Here is a 25,844-nt window from a genome sequence, read left to right on the forward strand (position 1 = left end):
CACTAGTCATTAAATCATTTATTATGACCTTAATATAAACACAATGACCTCCAAAATGGTTTCAGATCATAGCTTTTTTGTCAGACATATAAATACAAATCTCAACAAGGGAAAAGAACAGATAGTACAGGAGGGAAATCGATACAAAAAGGTTGTTCGCCAATGAATTGGTTCTCTTTCGATGAAGGAATTGCCCATGACTCACTGTGTCTGTTGTTTACCACAGCCGCAGTCCAAACAAACATGAACTGCCTCACCGGCCAGTGGTGTCAGTGACATCCCGACGCTCTGAGATCTACGGCAGCCCAACTGTTCGAACAGTCAACGCATGACTGGAGAGGATGACATTTGAGAGTACTGGCCCTGTTGCTATGAGATTTCGACAGAGCAACAGCTGAATAAAATGGAGAGCGTTTGAACCTCAAGGCACTCGAGACACTGACATCAGAGCCACTGCCTCTGGACACTCGCATTCCTCTTAGCAGGAAATGACCTACTCTCTAGATGGCCACAGCACGCATCTTCACCCTTTGGAGACCAACATTTTAGGTTTCTTTCTACTTAGCAAACAACAGAGAAACCAATTGGAAGACCAAACAATTATCTGCGACATCAATCTACCCATGTTTTCTAAAACCAAGGGGACTTTGCGCATTTCACATGCATTTTCTGGGCTGAAATGCAGAGGCTGGTCTATCAGCCCTCGATGATTAAATGAAAAATGGCTAATGCTCAAAATCATTCCTCAATGGACCAAAGTCTGATTTAGACACAAATGCAAATGAAGACAAAGCTGTGAGGCGAGCCGATTCAACGGGTTTTATGAACATTTATAAAGTCATTCTGCTTGTGCTTAAACCCTATCAGACGATTTATCTGAGAATGTACAAATAGTTTGTTCACGGTTATATATATTACCATTGAACTTAAAAGCAAGCAGAGCAAATATGGGTAAATGGGTCTTAAAAACAAATTCAATTTCTTTACTTAAGTACATTCAATGGAAACGGATTCACGCACATGTATAAACACAAACCATTTAGCCACAAATGGATTAAAACGTTAATAGCCAAAAATTTAGCCACCGCCAATGGATTTCCGCACGGGTATACACACGGCAATTTAGCCGCCACAAATGGATTTCCAAACGGGTACACACACGACAGTTTAGCCGCAAATGGATTTCCGCGCGAGTGTACACACACGTCAATTTAGCAGCAAATGGATTACCACGCTAGTGTACACAAACGTCAATTTAGCCGCCGCAAATGGATTTCCACGCTAGTGTACAAACGTCAATTTAGCCGCCGCAAATGGATTTCCGCGCGGGTATACACACACGTCAATTTAGCCGCAAATGGATTTACATGCGGGTATAAACACGAAAATTTGGCCACAAATGGATTTCCATGCTAGTGTGCAAACGTCAATTTAGCCGCCGCAAATGGATTTACATGCGGGTATACACACGACAATTTAGCCGCAAATGGATTTACGTTAAGTACATTTTTTCACCTCACAGCCTTGTTTTCAGTCGCTTCAAATGAAATGAATGAACGAGGTCGTACTAAACCACAAATTCAAACGGCAAAAGTGATTGTCTAAGATGAACGAATGAAGGGAAGGTGACATCACGTGAAACTAAAGAAACAGGTCATCTCAGAATACCGCTGCCAATCAACGTTCTGATCTGGGGTCAGCCTTCCCGCTCTATGACTTTACGAGACAAATGCCAATAAGTGACACTAGACCAGTCCTCATGCACTGAGACGTCAGAGCCAAGCCTGATCGGTTTCACACAGCACGTTCAGCAAAGAGCGTGAGGTATTTGAGGCCTCCATCATCGCCCTCATCGTCAAGAGGAGCGGAGGTAGCAGGAGCTGAGCTTCACTCCGCCGGCTGTGTGGATCCAACAAGCTGGACCTCCAAACGTCAGACCGCTCATTACAAGTCAAACAGGAGCGCTAGTATTTTTAGTTTTCTGCGGGTAAAAAGAAACCCAAACAAAACACTTTTTTTTTTTTTTTTTTTTTAAAGCTTGAGTCTTTTTTCTCCACCACAGTTTTAGTTTAAACACGACACTTTCCTGATTTAACGGTGTACACGATAAAAGTTGGGAATTTATCAAACAAAAAAATAAACTTTTTTTTAAGGTCGTCATTACTGAAAAATAAAATCAAACGAATCAGGGTGTCACTTGAATTCCGACCAGGATTATTGCAAACTGTTCCCGGTCATGTCCTGGTTTTTCCTTTTATATCTTGAAGAAAGGTTGTATGTTTGTTTTTTTATGATGATTCACGATAAATTCAACTCAGCATCTCAGTTATGTCCGAGGCCATACGCACTTGAAAATGTGCGTTTTGAACAAACAGACGATAGTCTGTTAGGAACTCAACAGACAACTATCTCTACAGAAACGTCCTCCGGCTGCTTTCTCCCGGGATGCAGAACAGCACGACCACCATGATATGCCGTTCAGTCTTATTGTCCGTCGGCTGTTTTATTGCGAGTGCGTGTTGCCGACACAGCGCTACAGAGGAGGAGAGAGTCCGAGAACAACCCAAGATTCACACGCACACATGACTCCGTGGCTTCCTTCCGCTGTTGGGAGAGTGAACTTCTTTGGGACTCCTTTTATTACTTCCATAATTTGTATTCATAGTGGTTCTTCCCAGGTTCGGACAGAAATGAAATCGACAATAGATAAAAGAACAAAACCAGATCTCCGAAAGAAGAGAGATTGTTCATCTTTAGAAAACAGAAAGAAAGAGTACCATGTCTTTCCCCCTTGGCCATCCAAAGTCTCAGTGAGTATTTCCACCCCGTTAAACCCCGCTTTACACCCTCTCTGCTCCCCCCCCTCCCCTGCCATAGAGTCTCATCTCTGGCCGTGCAGGGCTGAAATGACGGGAGTCTGCTGGCCGCTGGCGGGCTGGGAGACGGGCGGCCACGTGGGCGGCTGGTGCATGTGATGGTGGTGGTGATGGAGCGCGTGGTGGCCGGTGGGAGAGGACGGGGGCAGCCAAACGGGCTGGTGGTTGGGTGGCGAGGAGGCCCAGAAAGAGCCGAAGCCCTGTGCGGAGGAGTGGGGAGGAGGAGGGGAGCACGCCATAGACACCTGGGCAGAAGCGCCGGCTCCGCTGCCGCCACCGCATTCGGATGTCCGCAGCTTGGAGAACATGGTGATGGCGTCGGGGAAGTTGGGTGGTGTTGCTGGAGTGTTGCGTGGAGTGCACATCTAAACACAGACACAAACAGTCCATCAGCTCAGCTAGTCAATGAGTGTACATGGTAAAAAGGAAGAACATGCAAGGTTATTATAATTAACAAACTAAAACCATAAATACATAATTATTACTTGAAATAAAAGACACCGTTTAATTTCAGCTAGTTTCCAAAGGAACATTTCTCATTTTCATTTAGTTTAACTTTATGTACTCAATCAACTAAAACTGAAATAAAATGTACAAAAAAATGATATAGACATTAAAAAAAAAAAAAAAAAATAAGAGTAAATTACCAAAACACACAACAAAATTAAATGACTAAAACTTTAGAATTAAAATGCAAGTAAAATGAATAATTTTAAATATTGTAACCCTTTACAATAAAACTTTTTAATTTAATGACTATAGAATGACATATATAGATAGAATTAATGACATATGGCGTAACCATCAAATAAAAGCATTATTTTCATTTTTTTTAAACAATTATTATGCATTATAAATTTAATTATATCACTTAAGTATTTGAACCACATCATATTTTCCAGCCTGAACTAACCTTGATATCAAAAAGGACAAATTATCTGATATTTTAAGAAACTTATTGAACTGCAAACGCAGTCATGAAGGTCTGCAAGGGTCTTTTATGACATCATTTCCTGTTTTATGTTTCTTAACTCATGCTGGTCGCACCACAGGACTTTGACTTGGTGGATAAACACATACTGATTAGGCATAACATTATGACCACTGACAGGTGAAGTGAATAACACTGATTATCTCTATCACAGCAGCTGTTAGTGGGTGGGATATATTAGGCAGCAAGTGAACATTTTGTCCTCAAAGTTGATGTGTTAGAAGCAGGAAAAATGGGCAAGCGTAAGGATTTGAGCAAATTTGATTAAGGCCAAATTGTGATGGCTAGACGACTGGGTCAGAGCATAACGCTTGCCCATTTTTCCTGCTTCTAACACATCAACTTTAAGGACAAAATGTTCACTTGCTGCCTAATATATCCCACCCACTAACAGGTGCCGTGATGAAGAGATAATCAGTGTTATTGACTTCACCTGGTCATAATGTTATGCCTGATCGGTGTGTGTGTGTGTGTGTGTGTGTGTGTGTGTGTGTGTATGTATGTGTATATATATATATATATATATATATATATATATATGTGTATACAAAAATTAAAACACTCATAAAAAGGGTGCATTCAAGTGAATGCATGTATGAATTGCATTTATTTATTTTGAATAAAATAAATTACGACAAAGATTTTTCTACTGTACCTTTAAGACTTATACGTAAATAACCCTTATGATTGGCTAACCTTTGTATAGTGAAAATTAATTTTCCCCAACACTCTGGAAAAGGAGGTGTGTGTTGCGTTATAGTATGTGAACGACATGCTATGAGCCGCAAATGTCCGATGTGAAGTTTATAATCATATACGTCACGTACAGATGCATATGTCAGATACAGATGAGGCTTATGGGACTCTTAAACAAAGGTATATGCTCAGTAAGCAGGGTCAGATGTTCAAACTGAACAACATTGTGCTGAGCATCGGTCCCATGATTCACATAAAGTGTGAGTTTTGTTTGCACTGGTGTCTTAGTCTGTCTCTGCTGTCCGTGTGTTATGAAGGAAAGTAGGCCACATATAATTGACAGCAGTTTGAGCTCCTGATAACTGCTCCTTTAATAACCACAATACACACACACACACACACACACACACGGAGAGAGAGAGAGATCAGGTGACTGATATAAGAGGAGGAAGGGGTTGTCAGCACAGGAGTTTATGGAGTTTAATTTAGGTAGAGTAGCTATGATGAGGGTCAAAGGGACAAAAACACAGATCAGTCTGTTAAGTAGGTCATCAGTGTGGCTATAAACACTGAGGAGGGTGAAGATGTTTTGACCTTTTTCAGTGTTTACATCAACTCTGCGACTGGAAAAACACTGTACGGTTTCACTACACGCCTCTAACAGATCTTACATTCTGTATTTTGCTTCATATTTTTGTATCCAGCGGCCATTTTAAAAATCACTCAGGGCACCAACTAAATTAGCCGTTTCCACAATAAGTGTAGCTATTCACAGTAGCAAGCTATTTTTGTTCATCACATTTACAAATAACAAAAGCAGGTCCTTACAACTGGGAAATAACCTGCTAAAATTAGTGACACTACTAGCTTAAAGGTGCAGAACCTCGGTGCTCTGTAGAGAAGTTTGTCCGTTTAGGGCTACTGTAGAAACATGGCGACTTCACTCTAAGGAGACCTGTGGTGTGTGTAGATAGAAATTACTCATACTAAAGGTAATAAAAACATAACGCTTCATTATGTAAGGTCATTACACACCACTGAAAACATAGTTATTACACAAATTTCACAATCCGATATGATTTCAATTCAATATTGATTATTTTGTGTGTGTATATATATATATATATCAGGTACAATACATGGAAAATTTTCTCAAGGAAAACAAATCTCTTAACTAATGCTGTAAACTATGGGAGGTCACTATAACATTTAAGGTAAAAATTAACTGAATTCTATACAAACACAAATTACACTCAATTAAGTTTTGTTTTATAATAATAAAGTTATAACTAACTTTCCAATTACATAATCATAATTCTACTCCAATTTGTTTTGTGAAATATAAACATTTAAATGGTGGCGGTCATAAAAACTTGCCAGATTTATTCAAACATGCATTAAATATTGAAGAACGTTAAAAATGATAATGAATATGTGATATGGTGCATATATTTATCCAAATGCTCCTCTCTAGAGTTAATTTTTCTAGCTGACCAACGAGTTTATGGAGACTGGATAAGGTTTTTCTGAGGTAAATGTGACGTTACATGACATTGTTCACAAGCTGTTTTACTGATGTCTTTCCGCGGTTGAAAAACTGAGCGATTCCATGTGACATTTCGGTAAGTTTGTACTGTAACTTAATACTTTCAGATGCTCGTTCATGTTTATTCCGCGCTGTTACTGGTGTTAAGGCGGAAGAGAAGATTGAGCTTCTCTTGAGCTGAGCTGCGCCAGAGCGATCTCACGCCACAGCGCCAAAAATCTATTTATGTTTTTGAATTTCGTAATAAAATGGATGTAATTTGAAATCTGAGACTGTTTCATATCAATAAGATTATTGTGATTTATTGGATGGGAGGCACTACATTGTCCCATTCATTCATCAACTGAAAACAGGATAAACGAATTAATTCTTGGGATTTAAGAATCGATATCGGTTCGTAAAAATGAGAATCGATTAAAAACAAGAAATCTATATTTTTTTACCCAGCCCTAATAGATATGTATATTATATTGCATTTCTGTCAATAGATCCTCAAATATTACACACTGCACCTTTAAAAGCAGCAATGAGCAGCTTGTATTTGTTTTAGCGCAGTAAAAAAAAAAACGAAGAAGAGAAAAACACTCTGAGCTGTTGAACAGCATACGTTTATGGTCTCCAGTGAGAGGTTTGAACTGCGCAGGCCCGTGGAGGGTGGAGTGTTTTGCTATGAGACTCCCTTTTCAAGGACAGTCATAACAGTGTGTGCCAGGCCCAGCGTAATCATGACCTACAGACAGGATGTCAAAGGACCTGTTCAAAGACCAGAGGGACTTTGTATGGGGCTCAAGAGAGAGTCGAAGCAGACGTGGGCCAATAAGAGCCCTGGTGATGCTGCAACTTACTATACTTTACCAGCAACAAATATTTTGTAACTCACAGGAAATGATGGCTTAATGTAAAAAAAAAAAAACACATTACACTTTATCATTAATTTGTTTCACTACAGCACATTTTTTAAAGAAGAGAAAACTGTTCTCAACAGTCTCAATTGAAAAGATAAAATTAAGTGCATATTATTTATTTATTTTGTATTGACAACAAAACGGAAGTGATTTATAAGTACATCTGCAGCCCTCAGGAAATGTGTCCCATGTGTTTATAAATGTCTTCTTTGTGTGACTGCATCTGTATCATACAGACACACACACACACTGTGAGCAGTAATGGCAAACACACACAAATGCTTCTGATCCAATCAGATCCTGCTCTTGGCATTGCTCCGCCCCTTTGTCCATATATGGTCCCCAGCTGCATGATGTAATGGCTGCTCTCAAAATAAAAACAAACACAGCTACACTTCCTGCCTCTGCTTCTCTCAAACACACTCCCTTCACATACAGCCAGATTAAAAGAGGGAGAAACACACACACACACACACACATTCAGGCACGCACATGTCGTGGGTGGAGGCTGACGTTGATCTTTTAAAACGCAGCATGACTGCAAGAATCATATCGTGGCATGTCCACGGGGACTGGTTTTGTGAGAAGAAAAACGGATTGCGTAACCCTCGGCAGACTGAAGAACAGCGGTTGCACGTCTGCTTTTGTCCGAGAGGAAACGGCTCGGCTCATGTTTCAGCCGTCTGATGAGGTTCAAAAACAGCTGCATCTGTGTGTACAGACACAGAAAATCACTTCATCAAGCCCCAGACCACATGACTGATCAAACCCTCAACGGCTGGCTGAGATCTGCTCCTATCGCTGAGGGTTGTGTCCAACACATCTTCAAATCAGTGGTTGAGGGGGGGGGGGGGGGGTGGGGGGGGGCATGGCCGGAAGATTTTCACGCTGTATTAGATACACTTTTAAAGCCACCATGAAATCAAAATAAATAAATTCTTGTTTTTTTACAAATGGAATATTGCTGTATTTATTATAATTTTTTTTAAGATCATGTGTCCTCATAATCTGTAATCTAAATATCTTCCCCTCCCTCTTGAAGTGTCATCTCTTCTCTTTTCTGATGATGCGTTTACTGGCGTGAGGGCGGGGCAACCTGTCACTCACATGAGATCCACCAATAGCAAACCACAACAATCCAATCAATTCCCCATGGACAAAATCAAGCCCCGCCCCACATTTCTTCTTGTTTGAGAAGCGGTTTCACTCGAATATACGTCATAATAGGGAAGAAAAGACTGTTGCAATACTATATAAAATACAATTTTTGTCTACTAAAAAGGGAATGAAATAACACTTATTGAAGAATTTTATCATGCTGATAGCGTGCTGTGCTTTAGCTAAATGTTAAGTCTCACAGTAACTTAAAATCTTGATGAGTTTATCAAATATGGCTTGCTGTGCAGTTAATTGTACGAACAGACCGTCCAAGAAGTCTGGGCTCCGTTTTTTCCGTGAGTGAAATTCGAATACAAATTGTATTTATTATTTATAATTTTATTTATACTTTACTTCACTCCAGAATTCAACAGGCTGTGATTAGCTGTAGGCTGCAACCAACCACCAATACCCCCGACTAGCAACCCATGCTAGCATATAACATTAGCTCCTTAGGCCCTGTCCACGCGAACACAAGCTTTTTCTATGGTTTGGCCATTCGTCCACACGCAAACGCAGTATCCGGAAACAAAACTTTTTTTGAAAACTCCTGCCAGGGTGAAGATTTTTAGAAACTCCGGTTGCATTGGTGTTGTGTGGACAGTGAAACTGGAGATTTTGGCTAGTTGCGTCAGAACCGGAACTGGCAATAACCTTTTTCCAGGCTTCTGAATGGCCAACATGGCTTTATGGTTAGGGTTATATTGCCACCTGTTGGTTTGGCATACTCTTGACAGCGCTTCATAGCCTGTTTTGTGTTTTCATGCGGACACGATTTTTTAAAACGGAGGAGGGAAAAACTCTGTTTATAAAAATACCTGTGTACATGTGGACTAGGCCCTAGCCTGAACTAACTTGATCACGTCGAGCTAGGCAAGCGTGGTTTTAGCAAGCAGGCACCTCAGCTCCCATGTCCCGCCTCTTTGCCCATCTTCGATTCTTCGAGAGTGACGTGATAAGATGGCGACGGACGGCTCTTCCCACTTTGGGCTTCAAAAATGCTCTACAGAAACCTACAGGTGACGTCACGGACACTACGCCCATTGTTTAATACAGACTACGCTTTAGCTTTATTTTGGCCAATCTCTGTTCCGGACTTGAAAAACTGAGTAATATTTTCAGACAAAGGACATTTTTGCAAATGACTGCAACCAAGTCTGTAAACAGGACTTTAAAGGCCAATTCACACCGCACAGACAAATGCCAACAAACAGGTCTGTCGGAGTTTGTTGGATCAGAGGGTCACCCCTGTCGGCATCTGTTGCAGTTGGTTGGAGTTTGTTTTCACCCGACAGAACATGTTCAATCGGCGTTTGTTGGGTCGTAGAATGTCCGAGCAGTGTGGTATGATTTTCTGGACAAATCAGAACACAATTGACCGTTCGCAAAGACCCGCCCCCTTTAGTTACTGTTGCTATGTCCGACAAACCACGGCGCTCTCACACCACACATGTTCTCACGTAGAGAAAATACATCGCGGAGCAAAGAGGACACTGACAACACGCCGACAGACAGGACAGAGCAAGTTACTTTTGACATGAAACAGTTTCAACTTTGAAATTGTCATTTTTTAAAGAAATTTAAACAATAAATACCGTTTTGTGGCTCTTTAATGTGTCGTGATCGCTGTAGAGCCTGAGTTACAGCTGCTTGTGAACCGATTATCGCTTCCTTCTAGTTCATTGATAAGCACAAAATAAACACTAAAAGAAATGTTGTTTCAACCGCAGAAAGACGTCAGTACACACCATTTTTCCAAGTTCAAGTCCACCGACGTTAATCTACCAACTCTCCCGACTGCCTTGTCGGACAAAACGGCAGATTTGGCGATGTGATTGTCAGATCGCATCTCAATCAAACTTGTTTCTCTAATTCTGGAGAATAATCTCCTCGCTCTTTGCTAGAGCACACTGGACAAAGTTTGAGCACACATGTAAAATCTGAGCGAGAGCAGAGACATATTTGAAAGTGTGCGCCCCATCCAGTAAGTTGAGCTAAAGTGAAAAATCCGCCAGCGAGCGGAGATGGATGTACTCTCGCGGTACAATAATGCGCTCTCGACATTTAACGGCATAGAAACGAAGAAGAAAGTTGTGTCTGAAGTTGCAACCTTTTATTTTTACAGGTTAAAATTAATGGGGAATATTTTTCCGTGGGTGCTTGACTTTGTCGGTGTCTGTTGGGGCAGTGTGAACATTTTATTTTTCATCAAATATTAAATCCAACGGCCAACTTGTTTGTTGGCATTTGTCTGTGAACTGGCCTCCCAGAAACAGAACATGCTGAAGATGAACGCAAAGAGAACATTTTGTATTTATTGCTAAAAAAAACTAAATAAAGACCAATCCTGTGCAAACACACACTAACATTCACAACAAAAAAACTCCCTCCCTATTCCACGCAGAAATTGTGCTGCAGAACAGAAATTATGTCAGGGTTTGGTCATGAAAAAAAATCACGGCAGTTTCTACGAAGCCCCGACTAGCATAATGAAGTGTATTTCAGGCCCTTTAATAATATCTGTAGCCTTCAGGAAGTCCAGGCCCTCATTATTCTCTCAGATGCTATGTTGAGAACGGGCCGTCTGATGACAATGACAGGATGTTGAACACAGCACTGCTTTTTTCCCCCTTCTCTCTCGATGCTAAACACACTTACCATCTGGTGATGACTGGGGATGTTGGACTCCTGGAAAAATGAGCTCAAAGCCGTCTGCGGAAAAAGAGAGAGAAAGAGATGGGGATGAGACGGAGGAAGCGGTGTTACAACTTGAATGGGCAGAGGAACTCTGGTTTGGAAACGTCACCCTCTCCTCCCTCCTCCCTGCCTGTGACGGCCACGGGTCAGTCAGTTTAAGCACTGAGATCTAAAAGAGGGTTTCTAAACCGTCACATGCATCGGTGCAGGATTCTAAGAACTGATACACTATGCGGGCTCAGAGCTCCAGAAAAATGTGAGATTGGGAAATACAGAAACACACACCTATGCAAACCAGTTTTGCTTACCAAGACAAGCATCACTATTACTAACAGTAATTACAAATAACACAAGTTATGTAATCATATTACTTTTTTCAAAGTAACTAGCAAAGTATTGGAATACTGTTCAATTTCCAACAAAATCTAAATTTACTTTTTCAAATAAGTAATGCAAGTTACATTCATTTCATCTTTGGTGTGAAATGGCCTTTACATTTGACAAAAACAGAACTGCAAGCAACAAGCAAACATCATGCAAGCCCAGCTTAGGTGAAAAAGTAACATTACTTTTCACAAAAAGTAACTAAGTAACGTTTTTTTAGTGAATAACGCAATACTTTTAAAAGTAACTTTCCCCAACACTAATTACTGCTGTTTACACTTGGGTTTTGTAGCACTGTTTGTATGTACTAAGAACATTAATGCCTCAAATAAAGCAACCGTTTGAGGAGATCTGAGTCTAGTTGATGATAGGCGGAGCAAAAAACCCACAGACTTACAGTGAAGGAGAGCCCCGGGACATTCATAGCTCTCATGACTCTAAAAATGTCATTTAAATCAAGCAATTTCTGTTCAATGTTTATTTTCTTCTGCATGTTCCTCACATTTGATTATGCCAAAGTACTAACAAAGGTTTATGTTTTTCATGCAAGGGTTAGTTCCAATGTCATGTTGTTCCAAACCCTTAAGACCTTCATTCATCTTCTGAACACAAATGAAAATATTTTTGACGAAATCCGAGAGCTCTCTGACCCCTCCATAGACAGCAACACCACTGAAACTTTCAAGGTCCAGAAAGGTAGGAAAGACATTGTTAAAATAGTCCATGACTCCAGTGGTTCAACCTTAAATGTTATGAAGCGACAAATACTTTTTGTGCGCAAAAAATCCAAACATAACTTTATTCAACAATTTCTTCTCGTCAGTGTCATTCTCTTACACTGTTGACATTATAAACACAGTGCAGTGCTTCTGTGTTCTACGCCAGAACGCTGGCTCACCATTGGCCGATGCGGTTCACGTGAGCACCCATGCCTGTGATGCTGATGCAGGAGCTGGCCAATAGCGAGCCGGCGTTCTGCCAATGAAGCACTGCACTGTATTTACTACATCAACAGCATAGAAGAAATTATTGAATAAAGTGGTTATTTTTAAGGTTGCATGTAGTCACATGGACTATTTTAACAAGGTCTTTATTACCTTTCTGGACCTTGAATGACAGTGTCAAAGGTCTTACAGGTTTGGAACGACATGAGGGCGAGTAATTGATGACAGAATTCAAATTATTTGGGTGAACTAACCCTTGAACCTTCATCCTTCATTAAACCAGGACAGTTGACTTCTTCAAAAAAATGAATAAAAAGAGTTGTGTATTCAAGTCATGGGATATAGACAATCTATGTTGAATAAATTATTCATTTAGGGTGAAAAAATTAGTATCAATGTTTCCAAATATAATTTGCTGATGATTCACGTGAACTCGCAAACAAAATATTGCCCAACACATGTCTGACCTGCTCTCCCTCAACCCGTCATTTGGTAACACTTCCCGCACCGAGCGCCCTCTTCTCATCCCCCGCACGGCCCCTTCCCCCTCTCCAGCCTCTCCTGTTCTCTCGTTTTGTTTAACAACAGCCACGGCTAGTGCAGGAATGTCTGCGGCTTGACGTGACACACATATCAAGATGAACTCGCCAATACGCCATTGTTTCCGCTGCTACAGAACCACAGAGTTCTTTGTCATCAAATCTTCTACGTCCCTCCCCCAAACGCCATCATGTGTACAAAGATTGTTCTCATTTAAGTGCTGGACTATTGCTCATTTCCGACTGCACACACACGGTTACGGATATAAACAATGCTCGCTTGTAACACAGAGCATCTGTATTGTATTAACACTGGCACTGACTGCTAAAAGAGGGTTCCTCAAATGTACAAACCTGGCATCCGAACTAGCAACGAGGTGAACGGCTAAATAAGATACACAGCCCAGCTAGTGATACTGGTGAGCTACCCATCATCCAAAACAGCATATTTGGCAGGCGCATCTGTAATCTGATTGGCTTGGATTTCTGGGAATTAGAGGTTGTATATTGGTCTTAAACAAGGCTGTTACAATGAGTTTCCCAATGGAAAGGCCAATCACTGGATTTTGAATTACTCTTTGGAAGACATTCTGATAGCAAGCAAATTTGCACATTATCTCTGCTACACCTGATTTCAGATTGTATAATGTTGATAAATATCACAACGAGCCAGTTGAATGGTTGGCAGTTTTTGTCGAGAATAATGCAATGTGGACCAGGTTGAAAGCATTCATGTGTTAACCTGTGTTCAAATCGAATGCCTCAGCATGCCTAAATGCCAATTCACACTGCAATAGATACGGACCAAGCCAACAGACACGTTTGTTGGATTGTCGGATCAGTGCGTTACCCGTCGTCATCTGTTGCCATTGGTCAGCGCTTGATTTCCCCAATTAAACATGTTGAATCGGCATTTGTTAGGTTGTGAAATGTCGGAGTAGTGATACTGTTATATGGTGATTGTCCGCATTGATCAACATCTGTCGTGCAGTATGAATTGGCTTTAAAAGGACAGTTCATCCATAATTATATCCCATAGTAATAAAATATCTAGCTTCCAGCAGACCAGCCTTCCGTATTCAACTTACAAAGAAATGTAATGCCTCACGCAGTTACGCTTTTCCATAAGTTGAATACGGAAGCTAGAAATTTTACTTTATAACGTGTTAAATATGGATATTTTTCTTACAAAAACCCAACGATTCGCTTCAGAAGGCGAACCCCCTGGAGCAGTGTGGAGCTCACTTTTATAATGGATGGATGCACTTTTTTGGGCTTCAAATTTTGGGCTGCCATTCACTGCCATTGTAAAGCTTGGAAGAGCCAGGACATTATTTTAACATAACTCTGATTGTATTCATCTGAAAGAAGAATGTCATATACACCTAGGATGATTTGAGGGTGAGCAAAGCATGGGGTCATTTTCATTTTTGGGTGAACTATCCCTTTAATAAGGCCAAAAATGCTGTTTGGTTAGGCAGCAAAAATCGAGATTAAGTTTAAAAGCTACTAAAACACAAACTAATCGAGAAACTGTGTTGATTACAGCCTAAAGGTGCAGTCACATTTACTGTTTGGCAAAGTTCCACAGTCGAAATCCAGTCATGTCAGTAGGAATCCATGCAATTGGAAATTTGAAGTAAGGGCATAAGATTTCCCTCGCAACAGTTCAAGTTGGGCACATTTGTTTGCCACATTGACTGACAGAAAAATGCATGGTTCATACAATCGCTACACTTTTGACAATGGGCTTTTTGGAATCCAAATTGGAATCATTTTGGATTTGTTACAGGTCACATGCACACAGCAAGCAAGCAACGTGACAAATCTAGAACAATCTTTTTATAATCAATGAGGAATAGAGGATGGTCTTGTTCTAAACCAGAGAACAGGAACAGTGTAAAGGCACAATCACAAAGAAATTTCACAAGCTAAAGTCAATTTTCAACTGCGTGACGCTCACAAAGAGGTCACTTTCAAACCAAGCAGTTTTCTGCTGGTGAGTGCTGTGAATTTGCGTGAACCTGATGCAAAATCTGTATGTGAAATTTCCGGGCCACAACAATTTTGGGATTTCGATATCACTGCAAAATAAGAAACTGTAAATGCAAGCACACCTTAAAGGGATAGTTCAGCCAAAAATGTAAATAGTGTCATCATTTACTCACCCGCATGTTCCAAACCTGTATGAGTTTCTTTCTTCTGCTGAACATAAAAGATGATATTTTGAAGAATGTCGGTATTTGATGGGTCCCATTGACTTACCCCACTTACCTAGGTTTACCCCATACTATGGAAGTCAATGGGGCACATCAAATCTTTGGTTACCCCCATTCTTAAAAATATATTCTGGTGTGTGAAATAAACTCATACAGGTTTGGAACAACTTTAGGGTGAGTAAATGTTCGAATTCTCATTTTTGGGTGAACTTTCCCTTTAAGCCTGCAGTCAGTGATGGAATCAGTCATCACAATTTTGTTACATTTTCAAGTTCCATGTACAATTTCTTAAGCTGAATAACTTTTGTTATTCATGCTAGCAGGACCAATGTGAAGTTGTTTAGTCGTGGTCTTCATTTACTGATGCATAAAACCGCAATAAACTAATTTAATTTAAATATGGTTCAGCTTGTTTTGATGTATATATCGTACATAAATCCAGCATTCAGGTAGCCCACAAAAGTATTATAATGTAAAGTACAATCACGATTACAATTAGCACCGATACGATAATTCTTTATATTTGAAAGCCGATAACCGATATATTGGCCGATAAATTAAAATCCAGATTTTTTATATACTTTTTCAGAGCCTGATTACAAAAACAAAAGTCTCATTCAAATCCATGTCCCAAGCACACAATTATAATGTTCTCATTATAATTTTATGTAGCTTATATGACAGACTTACGCTGCACATTTTGTACTTAACTGTATTTTCCTTTTTTGAAGCGATTCCAATCATATTTCAAGCAATTCAAACCCATCATGGTGAACAGTGCGTATCTGAAGTGTCTCCAGCTGAAGTAAATAATCCATTATTTACCGGCTTTAATATATCAGTAAAATGTTCTTATGTGGATGATAACATTAAAAATGAACATATATTGGCTGATACCGATATATTGTGCATCCCTAATTACAATATCAAGGGAAACAATTGACAATTATGCTTACTGTCAGATTCTAGTAGGTATGAGTGTCGTATCTCTGCGAATGCTGCCGATTTCAGCCTTTACGCTGGATATAAGCGGGTACGAAACATGCCCACAGAGAGCCAGGTCACCAACACACAGCATGCTCGTAATAAACCAGGTCAGTTGTGCGCAGAAAGAGACAGAGACAAATGGAGAATCTACACACAAGCTGCTAGAGCGAATCAAACTCAATATGCCGTCATGTGGACACTGCTCTGGGAATAGCAACAAACACTCGATAATGTCAGGGATTCTACACTTGGTTTGATGGCTTGGCCCGAATCATACCTTTGATTTTGATTCAAAACGGTGATAGGTTTGCATGGTGAGTAACACTGCAAATACTGGTGACAGATGTTTACCACTGTCGCTTGGTTACGGCTCATGAGGAGACAGCAACAGCTTCTCCGGTTTATTCAGGTTCATCATTCGCCCTTTGGTTTTACTAACACAACAACACTGCGCTTCCATCACACATGTAAGAGATGCTACGAATGCAAGATGCTCACCAAAGGAAATTAAGGTACCAGATTTATGGAATAAGTGCTTTCGAGGAAAACTAGGCAAGACTTTTTATTCCTGAGACTAAAATCCAGCGAACGGCTGGTCATACTTCTACAGTGTGTAAGCTTTAGCTGTCCCTGGATGCTCTCCGCTCCTGATGTTATCACAGAATGAGATCAGAAGGTTAAGAGCAGAGCTCTGTGACCCCTTCATCTGTCACCGAAGCTATACATCGTAAAAGAGCCGTAGAGATCCAAAGGGGACACTTGTCCTAGACATGCACTTGGTACAATCAATCAAACCTCTACTACCCAACACCAGAGAGAGAGAGAGAGAGAGAGAGAGACCACCTGTTCAAACTACAGCAGCCACATAAGATTGTTCAGAAGGAGATGTGTTTGAGAAACCATCTGGACGCTGCCGATACTGCAGGAGAAATGGGGAACGTCACTGCTGAGAATGTAAACACAAGCGTGTCTGTTAGTGAAGGTGTGGTTGACTTCCTTTCTTTCACAATCAAAAACACAGACCAGTAAAAGTTAACAAACACTAACCACAGAATATGAGGAAACAGTTATGACAACACCATTATGCCCTGACAAACAAGTGCAGCATTTTTGGGTAAATTATCGCTAAGGGATAGTTGGCCTGTTCTAACCAAGAAACATTGAGACGACTATAACGTTAAATATACCTGCGTCTCATTTCGAAGGCTGCTGTCTTATTTAAGAAAAGTAACCGTAATAAAATTGACATTCCTCGTGAGGTGTAAAATACTGCAATTTCTTTCTTACGTTGCAATCTAACGCCTACTTTTCTTAAATGAGACCACCGTAATGACGTATACAGCCTTCAGTTGAGTTGTGAATGGCTGTGTTAAGCGACGCATTTGACGCCGTAGGTCACATGACCATGACAACATGGCGGATGTAGTTCGTCCGGATTACTTACACACACACACACACAAACGCACGCACGCGCACACGCGCACACACACGCACACACACGCACACGATTATTAGGAACACCATACTAATACTGTGTTTGACCCCCTTTCGCCTTCAGAACTGCCTTAAAGGGTTAGTTCACCCAAAAATGAAAATTCTGTCATTAATTGCTTAGCTTCGAAGCGTTATGAATCAGTGAGCCGAATCATGAATGGATCGCGTGTCAAACCGCCAAACCGCTGAAACGACTCACTGATTCATAACGCTTCGAAGCTTCATGATGCCTTGTTTTGAAATCGTCATCACTATACAAGTCGTTATTTAGGGGTTTTTTGCGCACAAAAACTATTCTCGCCGATTCATAAAGTTATTTTAGAACCACTGTAGTGAGATGGACTTTGTAACGACGTCTTTAGTACCTTTTAAGGGTCTTGAGAGTGAACCGTGCATTGTGCCAATGGAGGCCTTTCAGAGCCATCAGATTTCAACTAAAATATCTTCATTTGTGTTCCGAAGATGAACGGAGGTCTGACTAGGGGTGTGCCGGTTTCAGAATTGGTGATGACGGTTATGATGTGAGTAAAATGGGGGGGGGGGGGTTAATTATAAGCAAACGAAAGGAAGAAACGTTTATAATCCCCTGCGAAAATGGGTGCGACGTGAGTGAAGATTTTGGAAAAGAAACGAGATGTCCATGTCCATTGGGATAAAATGGACTAGGGCTATTGTTAAAATTCACGGAAAATCGATTGACCAGATCACAAAACAGAATGAAAAAATGCTCTCTGACCATCATTTCCTTTGTAGGCTAAACAAAGCTTTGTGCTTCACTCCTGTGGTAATATTCACGTGAAACATTATTCACATACAAAACACTGGGTTAGTAAAATAACAAAATTATTTTTTAAAAGTAGAAAATAGTATTTATGTAAAGAGATATATTAAAATATAAAGAGCTCAACTCTTAAGTGGAAGGAAGCCATTTTTCCCCCTCACGTGCGGACGAGTCATTATTTGGGTTAGTAAAAATAACGAAATTATAGTTAAGTAGAAAATAGTATTTATGTAAAGAGATATAGTATATTATCTACCGATTTACCTAATTACCGTGACAGGAACACCATGTTCACTTTACTTGGTTTTAGTGACGATCTGACAGGGGTATGTTTCCCGCAGTGCTAAAAACTCTCTCTGATGCTGTGCTTGTAGCACAAATACACATGTATTTACGTGCCAATTTTGCTAAGAGCGGATAGCGTGTTTCATTGTCTCTCCACCATGCTAGTGGATTAGCCGTAGAGTCATTTGGTTGTTCTTGGAGATAGCGGGTTAACGCGCGCTCTGATCGGTAAAGTGGCAGAGATTTCAGACCTCCGTTTATTAAGGAGATCTCCAAGATTTCTTAGGGGGTGGTGCACAGACCTCTCCCAAATCATCTCCAGCAGTAGCAGCCTCCGAAGCACCCCTAACTCCGCCTCCGTTTCCCTCGTCAGCTGAGGGAACCTATCTAAAAAATGATTTTTTTTTTATGTTTGTAAAAAATATTTGAATAACACGGTTTTGGCGGTTATGGAGTTCTAATGACGGTGTTTAACTATAACCGTCGGTCTCACGGTTATATACTAACCGTCACACCCCTAGGTCTGACGGGTGTCGAACGACATGAGGGTAAGTAATTAATGACAGAATTTTCATTTTTGGGTGAACTAACCCTTTAATTCTATGTGGCATTGATTCAACAAGGTGCTGAAAGCATTCTTTAGAAATGTTGGCCCATATTGATAGGATGGCATCTTGCAGTTGATGGAGATTTGTGGGATGCACATCCAGGGCACGAAGCTCCCGTTCCACCACATCCCAAAGATGCTCTATTGGGTTGAGATCTGGTGACTGTGGGGGCCATTTTAGTACAGTGAACTCATTGTCATGTTCAAGAAACCAATTTGAAATGATTCAAGCTTTGTGACATGGTGCATTATCCTGCTGGAAGTAGCCATCAGAGGATGGGTACATGGTGGTCATAAAGGGATGGACATGGTCAGAAACAATACTCAGGTAAGCCGTGGCATTTAAACGATGCCCAATTGGCACTAAGGGGCCTAAAGTGTGCCAAGAAAACATCCCCCACACCATTACACCACCACCACCAGCCTGCACAGTGGTAACAAGGCATGATGGATCCATGTTCTCATTCTGTTTACGCCAAATTCTGACTCTACCATCTGAATGTCTCAACAGAAATCGAGACTCATCAGACCAGGCAACATTTATCCAGTCTTCAACTGTCCAATTTTGGTGAGCTTGTGCAATTTGTAGCCTCTTTTTCCTATTTGCAGTGGAGATGAGTGGTACCCGGTGGGGTCTTCTGCTGTTGTAGCCCATCCGCCTCAAGGTTGTGCGTGTTGTGGCTTCACAAATGCTTTGCTGCATACCTCGGTTGTAACGAGTGGTTATTTCAGTCAAAGTTGCTCTTCTATCAGCTTGAATCAGTCGGCCCATTCTCCTCTGACCTCTAGCATCAACAAGGCATTTTCGCCCACAGGACTGCCTCATACTGGATGTTTTTCCCTTTTCACACCATTCTTTGTAAACCCTAGAAATGGTTGTGCGTGAAAATCCCAGTAACTGAGCAGATTGTAAAATACTCAGACCGGCCCGTCTGGCACCAACAACCATGCCGCGCTCAAAATTGCTTAAATCACCTTTCTTTCTAGGGCTGCTCGATTATGGAAAAAATCATAATCACGATTATTTTGGTCAATATTGAAATCACGATTATGTAACACGATTATTTCACATGACTTTGGGAATGTGTTGTATTTATTAAAAATACACCTTTCAACAATTCAATTGAAATTGTAACATTTGTTGTACTTTTTGAACTATTAAAATAAATAATATAACATATATTCAAATCAAAGTATAAAAGTATTCATGTAAAAATGATAACCACAAATAAATAAGATCAACAATATGGTTCGGCTATGCTTTTCATGTACGTCTAACATTAGTTTTCAGGTACAGAAATGTATCAAATGTAAAATAACATTGCATATTTGAGTGCATAAATTAAAGATTAATCCTATTAAACTTACAAAAGCTATTCAATCAAGAGCGGTGAGTGATGTCCTTGTCTTTTGTTGTTTGACATTAAACAGACAGCAGTAAAGGCTACTGCCCCTTTAAGACCTCGCGTCTTCTTTATCGACTGTATAAAGTTCACTTAAGGCATATACAGACTATGTCTGCTAAGATACTCATCAAGATGGACATGTTGACATACGTTTTGTGTGAGTTTGTCCGTTTAAGAGCAAGACTTGAAAGAGAACTCAATATTTGCGCGCTGAGAGACGTGTGCGCGCTCTCGGATGACACAGAGACACATTTTCTCACAGCGCGCGCGGCTTCTCATTCTAAACCTAAACCCTAAAGCACTAAACCCGGGTGATGACGGTGAAAACGACTGGTCATATTCGAAAATATGGCAGCACTCGCAATCTCGCATGCATTGAACAAAGTTTACAAAGAGAGAATTATTTGAAAAATATGAAGGAAAAAAAGGACGTTTACACGGCAACCCTGCTCTCGTCAGTTTTTGTTTCTTTATTAGATTGTCATAGGTCACTCTGTTTAATTTTCAAGTGGTTAAACAAATTCGTGGTGTTCCCTTGCGTTGCAGCCACTACCATGTAGAAAATCTTAGCATGTTTCTGCTCGTCGTCTGATTCCTCGAAGCCAAACTGTTCCCAGACAACGGAGTTGGTTTTGCCTTTTTTGCTCACCAAACGCTGCTGTAACTGCCCTCCTTCTGCCATCTTTACTCGCGCCGAGTTTTTAAATTCCAGCGGATCTGCGGATGATATGCACACGAGAGGGGCGGATGTGCGCGTGCGCGTTTCATTCAGAACGCAAGGCAAAATAATCGTTTTTTCTCGATTGTACTATTTTGGTGATCGTTGGGAGGCAAAATCGAAATCGAAATCGAAATTCGATTAATTGCACAGCCCTATTTCTTTCCCATTCCGACATTCAGTTTGGAGTTCAGGAGATTGTCTTGACCAGGACCACACCCCTAAATGCATTGAAGCAACTGCCATGTGATTGGTTGATTAGATAATTGCATTAATGAGAAATTGAACAGGTGTTCCTAATAATCCTTTAGGTGAGTGTATATGTAGAACGTACTTTTGAATGGTCATAAATCTAAGTATGCGATTTCAGATGCAGCCTTACTTAAACATGCAGTATACAACAAAGCACACTGCATGGAAACCTGTCTTTTCTCTGCCTCCTTATTTGATTTGTCTGCCAAAAGAAACTAAATTTTTACATCAAGCTAAATAACTGGACCCCACTTCCTACATTACATTTACAGGTCATGTGACAACAACATAGCGTGCTAGTGTTTGAAATTTTTACCGTTATCATTAAAAGCCGTTTCACATACTATTCTTTGTACAAACAGGCAGCATTCCAGTCCAAACACAGCCTGTTGTGACTAGAGCAAACTTTACCCTACTTACTAGGGTTGAGCAAAAAGGAACGGACTTACTCATTGGCTTACTACACGCATGTCTACTTTATAAACAATACACGCATTAACTAGTCAAACCAGAACGTGTGTGTGTGTGTGTGTCCTGTACTCGACCACTGGACCATTTCAAACAATCAACACAATGAACCTACTAACAAAAAACACAGCAGGAACAAACACACGTGAGAGGATGTGAATGATTAAAATGTGCTTGGGTTCATTTGGCTGAATTTTCACCAGGGAATGTAAATAAAAAAAAACTTCTCTCTCTCGATCTAGGAGTGTGTTGCAACACTGCTGATGAGATCGTCTTTGAGGCATGTCCGTTTGTGGCAAACACTTCTTCCTTACAGGAAACACTCAGAACAACCACACGACACTTCAAATGCGAGCTGCCATAAAACAATTATCACAAAAAATATAACAAAAATATAACAAACAGGCATGAAACGCAACACTTATTTTGTATGTACTAGGGGTGTAACGATACACTCATGTCACGATGCAATATTATTGTGATACTCCATGACATATGGTAAAAGGTTAACACTTTTTTTTTAGCAGCCGATTAAAATGCTAAATTGGTGACAGCACAATAAAAATATTTATTTTTTAAAGCTGAAGCTAATAGTATATTCTATAGAATATAGAATTATTTTAGACGAATATGCTTGCATTTTGTCTCTGACTAGATACATTTAAAATAATGTAGGCCACTTTTTACTGGTAACATATGATTTGTGACCCTGGAGCACAAAACCAGTCATAAGTCACGGGTATATTTGTGGCAATAGCCATCAATACATTGTATGGGTCAAAATGATTGCTTATTATTTTAAGACAAAATCATTAGGATATTAAGTAAACATCACGTTCCATGACGATATTTTTTAATGCCCTTCTGTAAATATATAAAAAATGTATTATTAGTGGTAATATGCATTGCTAAGGACTTCTTTTGGACAACTTTATAGGCGATTTTCTCAATATTTAGATTTTTTGGCACCATCAGATTCCAGATTTTCAAATATTGTCCTATCCTAACAAACCGTACATCAAATGGAAAGCTTATTTATTCAGCTTTCAGATGATGTATACATCTCAATTTCAAAAAATTGACTGGTTTTGTGGTCCAGGCCCAGGGTCACATTTGGCATTATCAGGACACACAAATATCCCCCCTCCCCATTGCAATTATATATATATATATATATATATATATATATATATATATATATATATATATATATATATATATATATATATATATATATATATATATATATATATATATATATATATATATATATATATATATATATATATATATATATAGTGGTTATGTACTACTAACACTAAAACTCTGTAAACTCTCACACAGTCATTTTCGTTTTGGGTGAACTATACACAATACAGATCGTCACTATGCACGATACATATTGTTGCTTTTTTGTATTGCGACATATTGTGACACCCCTAGCATGTCCCATTTTTGTACTGTTCTTCCGTCATGGTTGTTTGGCAGTATTTTGACTGTTGTGCTTATCTTTGATATAAACATCTCTGGGTGATTTTGTGTTCATGTATTTTCAGGAAATGAATGATGGATATGTCTAGTCATATCTATGTCTATCCATCCATCTTTCTATCCATGTGCACAATCAGCAACACCAAGGTCATCATGGGTTTGATTCCCAATGAATGATACAATGTATATATGTTGAAATCATCCTCCAAATGAAAAAATGCAAATGTATGCATCAATGTAACGTCCATCTATGCATCCAATTATTCATTCAACTCTTTACCTTCTATCCATCCCCTTACATATTTGAATAAGTCTTCAAACCAGCACATTTCAACACTGCTTCCTCTCTTTCATTTACATAACTATAAAACACACACATCGCGTTGGTTTCCGTCAGGCAGTGTCTTTGGTCTGTATTACACAGACAGATAATCTCAGTGGCTTTAGTGTGCATTCAAACACAAAGCTGCTCTGCCTCAGACTGGCTATCAGACTAACAGCCCAAAGAAAGCCATGAAAACATTACCGTATCGAGCAAGAAACGCTTTACTCATTGTTTACATGCAAACAAACGCGACGTGGCTTTATGTAATGAAGTGAACGCATCCGGCGCGATGAACGAACACACACAAATAGAAACCAGGTGTTCATACACAGACAAAATAGTGATCTGTGGTTAAAAAGGCTGGTATAAAACGTTGATCTCGATTATTAATGAGCGGTTACCTCGAACTGCCAGTGCGCCGCCTGCAGAAGCTGCTTCGCCTGGTCCGCCGCGCAGCCCGCAGTCAAAACAAACTGGTTAATCATCACTTGATGTCTCAGTTCGTCCATATTCACCGACATCGCCGCTATTCGCTCCTCCGCGACTCCCGTGAACGGAAATCACCGTACGCTGTGTGTATGTTCGTTGAAAGCGAGCGTCCCTGCCAGGCCCTTCCTTCACACTCTCTCCTCGCTCTCCTTCCAGTAACAACAAATATTTTCATGTCATCATCACCAACAACAAACCCGAGCGCGGCCTCTGATTGGCCACAGAGCCAAAACAGCGAGTACACACGGGCGTCCCATTGGTCCATCGACAAATTAGCAATCGGCTCAAGTGACGTAATTTAAAGCAACGCGTCGCGCGTGGTTGGACACTGGCGATCGGCATGAGCTCTGTCATTGGTCAGAATAGCAGGAAGGCATAGCGTAGTTATTGCTCAGATGAATACTTTCTGTTTACATTTTACTGGACACAGTCCATTAGACTATAATGTGTCTTTTAAAGTCACTATGAAATCAAAATGGACCATTCTTATTTTTAAAGGCAAGATTTGTAAGATTTTTGGATTAAAATATCCAAAAACCACTAGAACAATGTTATATATTTTGTTGACTTGTGTAACGTTACATTATCCTAAATGTTTTCAAGAATGTTTAAGAGAAATAAGCCGTTTTAACCAAGACACGGACGATTAATGACATCCTACCCGCGTTACCCTCAATTATTTATTTTGTAGAAACCGCGGAAACCACAAAGACGCTTTAATGTGATGTGTTTTATTAGACAGGTGAGCAACTGTTTGGAGACATTCATCAACAGAAAACGAGTCATTGTTCTATAGCTCAACACAGTTAGTCTAATTGTTTAAATCTGATTTTCTTGATTTACCGCGAGTACCATGTTTTACCATGCCTAATATCCATCTAGCTACTGCAGTGTGAACAAGGGTCTCATATTCGCCGTCGAGTGAACGCACAGAGTAACTTTATAACAACTTTAAACACTCAAATGTGTCTAATATGATAAAAACAGGGCTGCGTTACCCCACATACACATGAGCGGAAGAAGCGGAAATGCTCGTCTGCGGCAGAATAAAACGCCTTCGTTTTGAATAAGTGACCTCTAGTGGCGAACAATTACATAATCTTGCTTTAATGGAATATTGCAGTGTTTACTATAAATGATTCATCCAAACCCATAATTTTTTTCTTAATTTATGTGCCTCGTAATCTTTAATAAAAATAACTCTCCCCCCTTCTCTGATGATGTGTTTACTGGCCTGAGGGCGGGGCAACATGTCACTCACATGAGATCCACCAATAGCAAACCACCATGGACAATGTTGTCCCCATGGACAAAATCAAGCCGCGACTTAGCTTTTTTTTTAAGCCATTTCACTCGGACAGCCTATATCACAATATAGGGAAGAAAAGACTATTGCAACTTCCGTTTCATGCTTTAAAGTTGAAGTTTTTTGGGTTTGAATATGTTAGCCTTACTGTTATCTATAAGCTAGTGTCAGGGCCGGCCCTGACCAATTTGCTGCCCTAGGCAAGATTTTACTTGGTGCCCCTTGTATCAAGGTTTAGCACTACACGTTATCAGTCTAAGTTGTGGAAACACTCGTACTG

At 40.1% G+C, this 25,844-nt stretch overlaps 1 protein-coding gene across 1 annotated transcript; it reads right to left on the minus strand.

Annotated features, from left to right (window-relative positions):
• On the minus strand, positions 1-24,553 carry ubald2 (UBA-like domain containing 2). The gene is made up of 3 exons (XM_079833494.1): positions 24,171-24,553; positions 10,831-10,884; positions 1-3,241 (listed from the first exon to the last, which is right to left on the minus strand). Exons 1-3 carry the CDS (start codon positions 24,288-24,290, stop codon positions 2,882-2,884), a joined length of 534 nt encoding a protein of 177 aa, XP_079689620.1. The 5' UTR covers positions 24,291-24,553; the 3' UTR covers positions 1-2,881.
• Between the last annotated feature and the right edge of the window lie 1,291 nt (positions 24,554-25,844).

The sequence above is a fragment of the Gobio gobio genome, assembly GCF_949357685.1.
Source record: "Gobio gobio genome assembly, chromosome: 1".
Taxonomy (NCBI): domain Eukaryota; kingdom Metazoa; phylum Chordata; class Actinopteri; order Cypriniformes; family Gobionidae; genus Gobio; species Gobio gobio.